General features: G+C 42.0%; 1 protein-coding gene across 1 annotated transcript in view; it reads left to right on the top strand.

Annotated features, from left to right (window-relative positions):
• Window positions 1-14,223, top strand: part of arhgef19 (Rho guanine nucleotide exchange factor (GEF) 19) — a 32,448-nt gene extending 18,225 nt beyond the window's left edge. The window contains exons 4-18 of the mRNA XM_037772528.1: window positions 1,774-2,485; window positions 3,600-4,061; window positions 6,611-6,743; window positions 6,830-6,915; window positions 7,013-7,269; window positions 7,379-7,539; window positions 7,641-7,793; window positions 9,055-9,184; window positions 9,353-9,427; window positions 9,520-9,609; window positions 9,695-9,858; window positions 10,431-10,589; window positions 10,680-10,759; window positions 10,845-10,949; window positions 11,121-14,223. Coding sequence (XP_037628456.1) covers window positions 1,795-2,485; window positions 3,600-4,061; window positions 6,611-6,743; window positions 6,830-6,915; window positions 7,013-7,269; window positions 7,379-7,539; window positions 7,641-7,793; window positions 9,055-9,184; window positions 9,353-9,427; window positions 9,520-9,609; window positions 9,695-9,858; window positions 10,431-10,589; window positions 10,680-10,759; window positions 10,845-10,949; window positions 11,121-11,275 — 2,901 coding nt within the window. The 5' untranslated portion in view covers window positions 1,774-1,794 and the 3' untranslated portion in view covers window positions 11,276-14,223. The remainder of the gene's footprint in view (window positions 1-1,773; window positions 2,486-3,599; window positions 4,062-6,610; window positions 6,744-6,829; window positions 6,916-7,012; window positions 7,270-7,378; window positions 7,540-7,640; window positions 7,794-9,054; window positions 9,185-9,352; window positions 9,428-9,519; window positions 9,610-9,694; window positions 9,859-10,430; window positions 10,590-10,679; window positions 10,760-10,844; window positions 10,950-11,120) is intronic.
• Window positions 14,224-14,294: the final 71 nt, after the last annotated feature.

Genomic DNA, 14,294 nt, shown 5'->3' with positions numbered 1-14,294 from the left:
TGTTTGTGTGTGTGCATACATGCATGCAAACGCATGTGTGTGAGTGTAGCAGAGAAACAGAGAGAGAGAGATAGGATTGACTGGGCTGCCTGAGCAGGTGTGGCTTTTCAACAGCCTCATATTCACAGCACACATGTGCTCTCAATAAAGAGGAAGGTAAACTATTATTTCCAGGCTGTGATTCTCCAGGCAAACAAACACCATCCTAAACAAAGTTATACTTTCAGGAAAAGCATTAATGTATGCTTTCATCCTCTTAAATTACACTCCTATGTAAATTACAGGTGTACAGTTTAATGTGATAGTACTTACTATAATGTAAAATAAGGCGGCAACCTCCGGGTCTGAGAAGTGAAGCCAATGCTGAAGCGCCTTACCTTGCATTCTTTCTAACAGCCAGCAGGGGGCGACTCCTCTGGTTGCAAAAATAAGTCTGATTGTATAGAAGTCTATGAGAAAATGAGCCGACTTCTAACTTGATTTATTACCTCAATAAACATTGTAAACATGAGTTTATGGTCTCAATCGCTAGCAGCAAGTCTTCTTCAATACAGCATGATGTTCATTTAGCAAATTATGGTCCCATTTAGAGTCAAATAGACCATAAAGCGGGGATGCTCAGGTTGTTGGGAGTTGTCCATGTTTTCGTCTTACAGCTTTAACCCTTTCACAGTGTGTTTTCTGTTCATCAAAGTTAATTATAACCTTTTCTTCCTCTAAAAATGTCTCATTCAGTGTTTGGTTGTACTTAGCTCCACCCTCTTGTGTCACTTCTGGTTGACAAGAATAGTGTACCTTAACTTTGTTTGGATATAAGGTGCTGCTTTTTTAAGGTATTTTGAAAATGATGTGGGACTGTGACTTTTGTGTAATGTGACTAAATAACAAATATAAAACCAGTTTACCTCTGCATCCCTCCTCTGTGCGTACACAGTTTGCATGTGACCGTCTGTGTTGTATGTTAGCGTCTGTACAGTTCCTTTTACCTGGTGGTTAAATCCAGGAGATGAGGATTAGCTGTTCAGGAAGCAGGTGGGTAAGAAGAGACAGAGCTCCACAAGTGTGTGTTTTAACAGCCTGTCAGGAGAGCTAACTTTATGAGCCGCTGCAGACGCTCACTGTGAATATTCAATCACAGGAGGTGCCTGCTAGTTAATGTGAGCTGACAGGAAGACAAACTGGCAAACCACCAGAGTGATGGATGGGTATAGATCTCAGGTGAAAGGTGAGAGTGTTTAGGGTGTGCTCTCCTACCTTACTCCATCTGTCTGTCTGTTGTGGTATTCTGTCTGGAGGCTGGTGTGTGTCTAGATGTTAAATACAGGTGCTGGATGCTGAGAGGTCTTTAATTAGAGCAGGAAGACACGGCTCAGGAGATACACTACACCTTAATGTATGTGTGTTCGTGCTGGTACGTGTGTGTGTGACTGGGAAACATCCTGCACGTGTCGATAGTTTCAGAGTCCATCCTGCTAATTCCAGGAGTGTAGAGGGTATTTTTTCAAGTCAAGAGGAGGGTCCAAATAAAATAGTGTGGAGTCTTGCCTTTTTAAAAAGTTAAACATAAGATTCAACCCCCTCTCCCTACACTAATCATTTTAACACAGTCCCTTTTAATAAGGTATAATCAAGTAATGAATTCATACATTTAAAAGAAATAATTTTGCATTTAAATGAGACATTAATAAAGTCAAACAAAATGATAAAAAGATCATGTGGAATATTTTTTAGTAAAACATATTAAATAGTTCTTCTCCCTCTCTTCTTCTGCAGCTCCCATGTGTTCGTTCAGCCATGCTTCCTGGGTATGGATTCTCACCTTTTCCTGATTTCCAACCCCACCTTCACTCTCTTCGCTGCCGAGGAGAGAGTCCCAGCATGTGGATCCCTGGCTCAGGGGAGTCCCAGGCTCTGAGCGAGGCCCAGGAGGACAGGCCTCTCCTCCACCCCTGTCACCACAAGCATGTCGCCGTGTGCCAGCAGGAAACATTGGCGTTTATTGAGCTACAGCCACCAGTGACTCCTAAACTAAACGGTCTCGGCTCTCCGAGGCCGACTGTTATTCCAGAGGCACAATGCACGACACACTCTGTGACCCTGAATTGTTTCAGACACAAACTAAATGAACTGAATGACAAGCAGAACGGCTGCCACAGGACAGACAATGAGCACGAAACAACGTTGAATTTGAACTCTCATACACCTGCGAGTGACTGTGAGCTTGAATGCCATAACGGCATCAGGACTTCTTTGCAGGAGCAGACAGAAAAACCTCGTAGTGTCACAACAATATGTCGTCCTCTCTACGCGGCGCTCAGCCTCCCTCTGCCATTCCCTCTGTCCTCTCTATACTCCGACAGAGACTCCTGGGAATCTCAGTTACCTTGCTCCCCATCCTCACCTGAAGGTCCCGGGTTTCAGAGCCTTGACTCCTGCCAGCTGCAGAGGAGGACGTCACAGGGTTCACTGAAAGAGAAGTCTATCCGTGAGTGTGCAGATTTTTTCCCCTATGGACTAAGATGACATAACAAATCAGGCTTTAAAAGCTCTTTACATGCTTCCTTGTAAGGGGAGACATCCCATGAATAGGGTAGAAAATGAAAAAAACTAGGGCTGTCAATCGATTAAATTATTTAATTGCTATTAGTCGCATGACTGTCCATAGTTAATCACAAATCAATCACACATTTTTTACCTGTTCAAAATGTACCTTAAAGGGAGATTTGTCAAGTATTTAAAACTGTTATCAACATGGGAGTGGACAAATATGCTGCTTTATGCAAATGTATGTATATATTTATTACTGGAAATCAATTAACAACACAAAACAGCATTTAGCATAAAAAATATGCTCAAATCATAACATGGCAAACTGAAGCCCAACAGGCAACAACAGCTGTCAGTGTGTTGACTTGACTATGAATTGCCCCCAAACTGCATGTGATTATCATAAAGTGGGCATGTCTGTAAAGGGGAGACTCGTGGGTAACCATCATAGAACCCATTTTCATTCACATATCTTGAGGTCAGAGGTCAAGGGACCCCTTTGAAAATGGCCATGACAGTTTTTCCTCGCCAAAATTTAGCGCAAGTTTGGAGTGTTTTTAGGCTCCTTCTCGACAAGCTAGTATGACACGGTTGCTACTGAAGTGGAGATTTCTGGCTCAGAGTCGGAGAGAAAAGTAATTTTTGAGAAAACAGCCTTTAAAGATATGGATTGTAAAATTCCATACATTTTGCACACTAAAGGTGAATAGGGTAAAAATCTTTAACCAACAGATATCACCATGAAACTTCCCCAGCTGATTACTTACATTAAGACGATTATTTTTTGTATTACAATTTTTCTGAAATTTTATGTTTAAATATGCAAATGAGGCGTTATCTAATGTTAACTTTTTGTTAATTTAGGAGAAATCTACAGACCCGAATAGACAAAGTAGTAAAGGAAACACCTAAATGTGTATTTAGGATGTTTTCTTTTCACTAGTCTGAAAGAAGACATGTTATGGAAGCAAAATTTACCAGTTTATGAAAGGACAAAGTTTTTGCCTGGTGTGCCTCCTCATAATCCAATAAAGTTATTTTCTTGTTTCCAGGGCGAAAGATCCAGGTTTACTCCCCAGACAGCCAGAGCGATGAATCTCTCAGCAGCCCAATCCTGGACGCAGACTACATCTTCCCAGGACCTTTTGCATCTTTCCTGGAGGAGGACCTCAGTGGATTATCTTCTCTGGAGGCCATTTCAAGCCCTTCATCCACAGACGATGATATTTTTAATCTACCTGCAGAACCCCTGCAAATAATAGAGGACTCAATGCCAGGGGTGGGGGAAGACGGCGGGAGTGTAGAAACGTCAAGTGCCACAGGGGGGAGCTTTTTTCCACGCAGTCGTCAGGGGGATCAAGAACGGCGGCGCTTCTCAGCTTCAGAACTGATATCCAGACTGCAGCTGTCTCAGAGGAAGAGCTCCTTCACCTTGAAGCTGGGGAAGTCGCTGTCTGCACGGGTCGCCTCCAGAGACAGACAGAGCGCCAACAGCATCAGCCCCAACGCCGACTGTGAGTAGAAAACAGAACCAATATCACGGTAACATTTCATTCAAAGGTAGTCCATAAACCTAGCCCAACCAAGAGCAATATAAAACCCATTACAAATAAATACCACAAACAGTGATTTAAAAAACACAAGTTCAATGGTCTCATCTTCAACAAAGACAACATATTTATGCAGATTGGTGACAAAGTAAAGGACAAACCAACTTAAAGGGATAGTATTAATCTCAGTTTAAAGTGGCAGCAGGCAGTATGTTTTTGGCATCATTGGGCAAAATTTCCATAATAACCTTTCAGCATATTGTAATCCAAGTGTTCTGAGAGAAAACTAGACTTCTGCACCTCCTCATGGCTCTGTTTTCAGGCTTTAGAAAATCTAGCAATGACGGGAGACTTTGGCCAATCACAGGTCATTTAATTGAGAGAGCGTTCCTATTGGCTGTGCTCCGGTCATGTGACGGGTACTTGGCGTTCCTTCACCAGATTTCACAACGGCTGCCGTGTCCAAACTTTCTCATTTTACAGCTAAACAGTACACTACAAGATGATTCTGAAAACATTTGAGGCGAGAAATAGGCATTAACGTAACATAATATTGATTCATATTTGATCAGCGCTGCCTAGTTTGACCGTTTGGTCGGAGTTCGCGAGTGATTGACAGCCGGCTCTCGTAGACAGCAGATGGACAGCAGACCTCAGGTCAGCTCTTACTGCTTGTTTTCCTCCGGTATGTGAAATCTTACAGATGCCGTTAGGAGCACCGGAGGACACAGAGGCACATGATTTTTTCAGGTTACCTGTTTCATGTACTACTGTCACAATATAGAGACCGTTTTATAAAAATAACTTTTTTTAATCATATTTGCTCCAATCTCGCCTACTTCAGCTTTAAGTGTACGCTATATTTAGAATATTTTCCGACAGGGAACTGAACTGAAAATGAAACTTAGCTATACTGTTTTTGTCAATAGAGTCTGCTTGCTTTGACGAGAGCATAAATAAGTTTCACGTTCAGTTCAGCTCCCTGTCAGAAAGGGCTGTCTGACAGCAAGATAAAGCGGTGAAATATTAGCGTACACTTAAACTGATATTGATTTTTTTAGGTGGGCCTTTCTTTTAGGTGTCTAAAACACGTTTTGCTGTCAGCCCCATCCACAGCAGTACTTAACTTTGCTTCTGGCGCAGTAACTCCTGTCTGCTTCTCCAAACAGGGGGCGAGCCGACCGCCTTATACAACCCCCGTTTCAAAACACTCAAATTATCCCTTTAAAGTGTGAGGGTTAAGACCTTCAGTGTTCCTGCATATCAGTCAATGTCAAACCTCAATCATTTGCGCTGTTGTATGACAGAAAACTAGTCAATAACTTCTGTTACTTGTGTCCAGACTTGTTTCCAGAGGGCAAAGGTCAACATTTGGAACAACTGGAATTCTAGTCAATCAACAACATGACTGACAGACATGTAATTAACTGAGAGAGTAACTGTACATAACTGATGAATGGATCATAATCATTTAAACAATTATCAACAGATTAATCATAAATGAAAATAATTATTGGGGGTTTAAGATGCTGACTTTGTAATCGCAATGTGCCCGGTGCAAGTACATGTCATCTTCCTCTCTTTCACTCCTTATTTCCAGTCACCTCTCGTCTCTTTACTCTCTCTTAAAGGCTAAAATGTCTGAAAATATACTGGGGAAAAGAAAATATTTGTTACCCCCAAGGACTAGGTAACTGTGTAAATTATATGTTTGGTAGATTAAAGTTACTACAAGGAACTTTTAACTGGTTATGAAACGGTCTCAATATAATTCTGATGCCTATATATGACCTACATGAGCAAATGAGACCATTTGCAAGAATATTGTCTATTTCTATATAGTTATTCTTAATGCCTGTCATCGGGTCAGATTCCTCGCGAAATCAGGCGAAACGATTTACGGCATGCAGGGTCACCGGAAACTCCTCCAGCTCAGACTCCATCAGCAATCAGCCCGCTTCAGACAGACCCAGATCCGGCCTCGCTACAACATTCGACCTGCAGTCGGAGCTCCGCACCCGGCAGCAGCGGCTCTTCCTCCGTTCAGGAGCAGAGCTTCGCCTCGCTGCTCCACCGGTCCCCACTGGGAGTCAACACCGACACCATGCTGCTGGAGGCTCAGGCCATATTTCTGGGTCCGCTGGAGGAAAGGGAGGCACGGGAGAACCAGAACCAGGACTGAGCGGAGCAGACTGTCTTTCAGTTTTCTAAAGGGAATCTGGTGCTCAGAAACACTACCGCTTTTGTCCACAGGGGCCGCCCAAATCAACACAAAATGAAAGTTCCTCGTAGTAGCTTTAAGAAGAAAGCACAAATAGGTGAACTGAGAGCCCGAAACAGCCAATTATATCAAGAAGCTGTTCTGTAAACTACAAGTGCTGCTGGAGTTTTACCTCCTAAAAAGTTGTCCCTAAACATCCAGAAAGGTTCAAACAGAGTAATGTTATTGCATGAGGTCTATTGCTTCTTCCATGGACCTCACACCTGCACCGTGTGCTTTTTATCCTCTTTAGATAAGTCCAACTCCAGGCACCGCAGCTCAGGAGGCTCTAGTGATAGCGCCCCCCACAGTCCTGTAGGACCTACACCCACTCTGCCAAGCAGTGACAATGGCATGCCTTTGCATCGGTGGAGCACAAAACTCGGGTAAATATGGACTTAAACTATTTCCACACAAAAACTGCAAAGATTAAAGGACATGTATTGACGTCAGTTCACATGCTATTCTACAGAATACGGAAGAAATCCATAGAGGAAGAGTTCTGCACGCTTCCAACTGTCGCTAGTTCGAATCGCTTATCACGGTTTTTGCCTAGTTGTAAGTTTACCTGAACTATTTTTTTTAAGCTATTGCACTTAGTTAAACCGAGACTTGATTGAGTTTTCCTGTAACATCCCTTTTCACTGTGCTGCAGCGATTCTGTACCAGGAATACAGTGACGTGGCCATCAACAGAGAGATCCAGAGGCAGCAGGGGAAGGAGCCGGGCACAGAGGAGGAGGGGCTCAGGGATGAGGGTTCAGACGGGACCCCGTCTCCTTCTAATTTGTCTCCATCCAGCTCCTTTCGCTCATCACGAGGCTCTGCTTTTGCACTGTGGCAGGACATCCCCGATGTTCGAACCAGCGGCCAGCTCGACAACTTCAGCAACGAGGAACGGAAACTACAGGAGGTGAATGAGACATTGCAGATGTTTTTTTCTCTTTTGGACCGCCACATCTGTTTGCTAGTTAATTTTACTGTAGATGGCTGGCTGACCAACTGTCTCTTCCTCAACTCAGGCAAAGTTTGAGCTGGTGACGTCGGAGGCGTCGTACATTCGTAGTTTGACGATCGCGGTGGACCACTTCATGTTATCGCAGGAGGTCGCCGAGTGTCTTGGCGCTCAGGATAAGCAGTGGCTCTTCTCCAAGCTGCCTGAAGTCAAAGGTGTCAGTGAGAGGTGATGTAATGAGCTGCTGATATGCTTCTGTCTTTATTTTAACATCTCCGTCATCGTGTGTCCTCCTCTAAATGTATTTTCTGCTGACTCGGTGCCTGCAGGTTTCTTCAGGACCTGGAGCACCGGCTGGAGGAAGACATTCTGCGTTTTGACGTGTGCGACATCGTCCTGGAGCACTGCCCGGCTCTGCGAAGGGTTTATTTACCTTATGTAACCAACCAGGCGTACCAGGAGCAGACGTACCAACGTTTGCTGTGAGTAACTGCTTTCATCACATGTATAACATATCAGCTGTTTGAGACCTAGACATACATGTTAGGCTGCATTCATACCAGATCAGGCGGTGCAATGAAAACGCAAGACTTCCTATACATTTTCAATGAAATTAATGAAACCTTTATTGCCCCTAGGGGAATTTGCTTTGCACAATGAGCATCAAAGACTATCAAGAAAACATCAACAACCATATATGACATGCACATAATATAACATACAGAATGAGCATCATAAAAACATCATAAAAAACCATCATTTGGGAAATCAATAAAGCTGAATGCTGCGTGAGACAAAGAATGTGATGCCTCTTTAAGTACATATTCAGGCCTTGGAGGGTGCGATGGATTTGGGGGTAGCATGTTTGGGCTGCGGCTGCTGAAAAAAAATGCAATAGCCTGCGGCGGAAAAGTAGAAACAAAAATCAATTTTTGGAGAAACGCAACCCGACGTCACGCTACAGTGGCCAATCACATAACCGGTGATCTACAGCTGTACAACCCAGTCATGTGGGAACAAAAGAAGTTAATTGTCGCAGTTATTGGGCCGTAAAGTGACTCTCCCACCCCGCTGTAAAACCAATGTGAATGCAGCCTTAGGGGTGTGAATCTTTTGGTATCTCACGATTTGATTCAAAATCGATTCTCGATTAAAAATTGCATGAAAATGTTTTCCAGTTTAGGAGATGGGAGATTTATCAATCTTCACGGTGATCTCTGACACTAAAACCTGAATGCTGCTTCCTGTCATCCTGTATAATTATATGTATATGTAACTTTAATTAGAAAGAACATTATACAGTTGTATGAAAGTCCGATTTTGTACAGATGATCATGTATGTACAGAACAAAATAAAAAAGAATAAAGTGTGAAAATTATATTAATTAATTTATTTATAAATCATTTTTTGGAAGTTCAGAATCAAAGAATCAATTCAGAACTGTAGAAGATATCGCAATTCTTACATTAATCGTTTTTTTTCCCCCTCGCCTAATATATGTAAAAGTATCTAGGCACTATCTCTCTGTGCACACTTGCGGCTGTAGTGTATAAACTGTCCGTGATTTCCTCTAAGGGTGCTCCGGTATTATTTTACACCTGCATGACTTAACTTGCAGATGGTTCATCTAGAGGAGGCTTAACATTTTTCTTTCCAGGGTAAAAAGCATGCTGGAATTCACACCCACTTTCACCAAAAGTCATTAAAGTGTTTCTCTAAATATAATCGTCTTGTCCTCTCAGGCACGAGAACCCTCGTTTCCCCGGCATCCTGGCTCGTTTGGAGGAGGACCCCATCTGCCAAAGACTTCCTCTGACCTCTTTTCTGATCCTCCCGTTTCAGAGAATCACACGGCTTAAAATGCTGGTGGAGGTAAAAATTAACTGCAGAATTCATGTTTGCACTTGAAACCTAATTACGTGGAACTGTAAATGGGATAATATTTGGACCGGCTAAGCAATTTGCCGCATTTTTTTTCCCCAGCAACAAGAGTATTGTTTTCTCTTTTGGCATGCCTTCAAAAACGTCTTTACTTTTCAGAACATCTTAAAGAGGACGACACCGGGTTCCCGGGATGAGGACACTGCCACTAAAGCTTTCAATGAGCTAAAAAAGGTGGTGATTATCATCTCTAATAGCCAGTTGGATGAGTACCAGTATTATCAGTGGTGAAGCACAGCAGTAATAACCACGTTGTGTCTTCTTAGATCATCAAAGAATGTAACTCCAGTGTGCAGTCGATGAAGAGGATGGAGGAACTTATTCACCTCAATAAGAAAATCAATTTTGAGGGAAAGGTGACTGAAATTGTTCATTTTCTTTTATTTATCTGCATCGTTAACCATTTTGCAGTATTTCTCAACTTATTTCCTTTGTTTGCAGATCTTCCCTCTGATCTCTCAGTCCCGCTGGCTGGTGAAACACGGTGAACTCCTGGAGGTGGACACTCAGATGATGAGTATTTCCGGTTCAAAGCTCAAGTTGCCCACCAAGCCTGTGTACCTCCACCTGTTCAATGACTGTCTGCTGCTGTCCAGGAGGAAGGAGTGAGTGATATTCAGCCGATACAAAGAGACCAAGAACTAAAATATTGCTTGACTGATTAATGATAGGCAACGAGGAGCATTTAGAAAATGTGTCAAATATAAGTTGAAGGATAAGTCTCTCTTAATAAAAAGCTCACATGCCATATATGCACGTTGAAACAGTAATAGGTCGCCATAATCATTCCTCCTCTCGTACTGGCTGTGCAGCAATCCCCTCCCAGCGCAACAACACTGTAATGAATTGAGAACAAAATCCGCTATGCGTATTTTGTGCAAAAATGCATACTAAAGTTTAACCTAAGCTAATATGAGCTTCAGCAGTCTGAGGTGGCAAAATCAAATGCATCCAAAAATAGTCCATGTTGTCCACCACCCCCATGGCTCTAAGATTAATAGTCTGAAAACAACACATAGGGTTTCACCAGGATTATCCATAAACATACATCATCAGAATAATTTGAAATATGCTACAATGACAAAAATCTACACATAGACACGAGACTCACCAGCTGGTTATTAGACATGCACTGTCTGCTGGTGATCTTGATAATAAAACAACATTGTTCTTGCAGTACGTGGAAGTTCATGGTGTTCGTTCACGCCAAGATAGGACAGCTGAAAGTGAAGGACCTCAGTCTGAAGCTGCAGGGCATCTCAGGCTTCATCTTCCACCTGCAGCTGTGTGAAGGCCAACAGCTCAAACACCAGATCCTGCTCAAGTCACACACTGAGTGAGTAACAACAATAATTTAGCTTCAGTCCACAACTGGATGCTTTAGTAGACGGGCCTCTAACTGCCCTTCTTTGTTGTGTCTACCAAGGAGCGGGAAGCAGAGATGGATCACAGCCATGTTTCCATCTGATCCACGCGAAGACATCGAGCATGCCAGTGAGAATGATGGTCAGTAGAGAGCTTTAGGTGCACTATGAATCAGTATGAACCTTTTAATCCTCTCATTCATCTTTTTCTTGTTTTATCCTCTTAGATATATCCCAGGTTCAGTGCATCAAAAGCTATCAGGCCCAAGAGCACGATGAGTTAACGCTGGAGAAGGCCGACATTCTTCACGCTAAGACCATTACAAGTGATGGTAAGAAGCTGGATAAAGTTCTCTTTTAGATAAACTGCATTCCAACCTCAACCTGCACCTAACATAACTTAGAAAGTTCAATCTGAGTGTCCTACTGGCTGTCTGGTCTGTAAACCAGTAGTAGATGTGTAGTGGTTTGTTTGATGTCTAAGGGATGCTGTCTTTCACTAGGCTGGGTGGAAGGCATCAGACTATCTGACGGGGAGCGGGGCTGGTTCCCCAAAACCTACGTGGAGGAAATCACAAGTCGCAGCGCTCGCCTCCGCAACCTCCGAGAAAATATCCGCATCAAATGTGTCACGCAGAAACTGGAGGGGGAAGACTAACCACTTTTACTGCAACTTGTCATGTGTCAAAGGTGCATTTTTAAGATGATTTTAGATGGATGTGGGACCCACAGTATGTCGTATAGCATGCAGGTGCTAAAACAAGCCAGCATTTTCCTCTAGCATGCTACCTACAGATACAGTCTTGAAATGAGAGAGGCTTTTATACAATAAGAGTCTGTTGACAAACGTTCACATTCGGCCAATTTTTAAGATTATTTTTTGGGCTTTATTAGATATAGCTGAAGATAAGACAGGAAAGGGGGAGAGAGCGGGGACGACATGCAGCAAAGGGAAGCGGGGTCGGATTCAGACCCAGGCCACTGCGGTAAGGACTCAGCCTTGGTGGTTCTCAACCTGGGGTCGGGACTTCTAAAGGGGTCGCGATATCATTTCTGGGGGTCGCAAGATGACAAAAAAATTAAATAACATATTTTTTTCTACACTAATCGCCTGTATCAGTGATATAGTTTGCCTCAGAATAGATAGAGAGTTGCATGGAGAGTGCATGCACATGAGTTTTTGACGAGGGATTTCTGGCGGGTTAGGGGCCGAGAAAAAGTCACGCAACGTATCAAAAATCTACAGTATGTGGAGCTCATTGGACAACGCTTAGGTGCTAGAAAAACAAACAAAACTGTCATCACAAAACAAAGCAATATTTATTTACATTTATGTATCAAAGCATTCACAATGATCACTCAAAATCAGCTAGGAAGGAGTGTAGGAAGGAGTGTAGAAACGGCTGTTTACACCGGTTTTGCAGCACTCAACACCTAATTAGTGTGGGGGTGTCGTGACTCGAAAAGGATGAGAACCACTGCCTTAGTACGTGAGCTACCGAGGCATCCCGACATGTGGACATCTTTTAACAGTTTTGCCACACTGAAGTTTCTAGACAGATTCCCTCTTTGGACTGTCTCATGCAGTCAGCTGAGCTCTGTGAGGTGCAGGAGATTCACTCATGTAGTGTTACAACACCAGGAAGTCGCTCGAGGCAGATCCTCCTACTGAGCTGTGTTAGGACACATCAGAGGCCTTTTATCTTTTATCTTTGTTCACACTGTGTGTTGCTTTAATTTCCGAAGGCAGATAAGAAATCGCTCTGCTGTGTAGTCAACACACTCAACAAAATGTACAGTTTTTTTTAGTGATTTAGTCCATCCCATATCTGATACACTACAGTGCATCAGTTCATTTCCATCCATGTGGATTGATAAAAAATCCTTGGCTCTTTATTAAAGAGGACGACACCCTCCCTGTACGCACTGTAAATAGTCTGTAGTAACTATGACTGCATGAACTCTGGTCGTTGTCCAGACAAGGCAACTGCAGAATGACGGTTTAATTTCTTTAAAAAGATGATTTCACGATTCTTCTGTAACATAAATGAAGGACAGACTATCCTCTTAACAAGGCCGCACTACGCAAATACTTTGTTAGGGCCCTAATCTGATTAAAGGATTAGGCTGACTATATTCTGTATTTTTATTAATGTCAACAAATCCCACGAAGAGACCAAAACCAACAATGAATTCATCCTGCTGACAAATATTGTCTAAAGCCTGATATCAGGGATGCTGGAAGACAGACGGAGTTGGGGGTTTTTCACTTAAAACTATGCAGTTTTACATCATTTTGGATCATTATATTTACTATAGATAACACCCAAAAGCTTAAAGTAATAACTTACTATAGTTGAATAATTATTTTATTATTTATATATATATATATATTATATATTATGTATATAATCACAGCCTTCGTTTGAACATTTAATTCTAAAATCATACTCTAAATCAAAGGAGCAGCTTCAGAAAACTGAACATGATTAGCGTTCCTCGTCCGGACGCTCTCCACGTTGTTTTTACGCAGCTCAAAAAAAGGGCTAACCCTGATTTAAAAAAAAAAAAAAAAACCTTGAACATCAATATACTTTATGTCGAAGCAGCCACAGCAACTACACAGTCAACAACACGGAGCCAATGCATGAGAACTGAGGAGAGGAAGAGGGAGCGAGTTGTAGTTGATCACACATACACCATCCTGCTGATGTAAATACTGACTAGAGCACCAAATGTGTATTAATCCACAGCTGAAAGTAGTCCCCAACAAATGCACTATTTACTCCTGTTTGAGTAACGTTTGCTAAAAAACCTACAGTGCTCAGCTGTTTTAGTGAATGATTTAGCTTTTTGTAATATTGAAACTATATATTTGTGACTCATTTTAAAGATTTCTGTCTTCGGTAGGAACAAGTTTGGCTTGGGGCTGAGCACCACAGACGGGGTAGGGAGGTTTAACAATGCTGGGTTTGTTCTTTTCATGGCATTTGTTGACAGTAAATTTTAAAAACCAGGAAATGGAGACTTACCAAAATACAAATTCACCTCGGCACCCATATAAATCAATCATCTGTGTTGTAAAAGTGCTTCACACGTACTAATTTAAAAACTTTAGCTCCAGTTGAATATAAGCTAGACGTTGTTTTATTACACTAATCATAAAGGATCAAGTAAGCTAGTCCTACATCGTCCACATCGTTCCCCTCATTACTTGTAAAAATCCCCAAAATGACCAAAAGCGCAGTGTAACTGAGCTGAGATCTGTTGTTAATGAACCACTATAATCAACATTCAAATGTAAACTCTTCCAGTGGCACATGAAATGTTTATAATAACCCCTTTTTTTTTCTATATCTGCGTCTGTTAGTTGTAATTTAAGTGGTTGCTGTTGCAGCATGTGTATTTATACTCCTCTAGCTGGTCGTTCTCTAAGGAGATTCTGATGTAAATGTACTTTACTGTAGATGGCTTCATGTATAAAGAGTAGAAGATGGACTGTAATTTATATGAACAAAGATTCCACAAATATTATTACTTTCTATAACTATAAACTTTTTCAGTTTGATTCATTTCTAATACCACATTAATAAATATAAGTACTGTGATACACTGGATGTTTACTGGATCTCTGCACACTACTGTAAATGTTTAACTGTTGAATAAATACAGATACT

Source organism: Sebastes umbrosus, chromosome 6, assembly GCF_015220745.1.
Source record: "Sebastes umbrosus isolate fSebUmb1 chromosome 6, fSebUmb1.pri, whole genome shotgun sequence".
Lineage (NCBI taxonomy): Eukaryota > Metazoa > Chordata > Actinopteri > Perciformes > Sebastidae > Sebastes > Sebastes umbrosus.
This window is presented reverse-complemented; position numbering and strand designations above follow the sequence as displayed.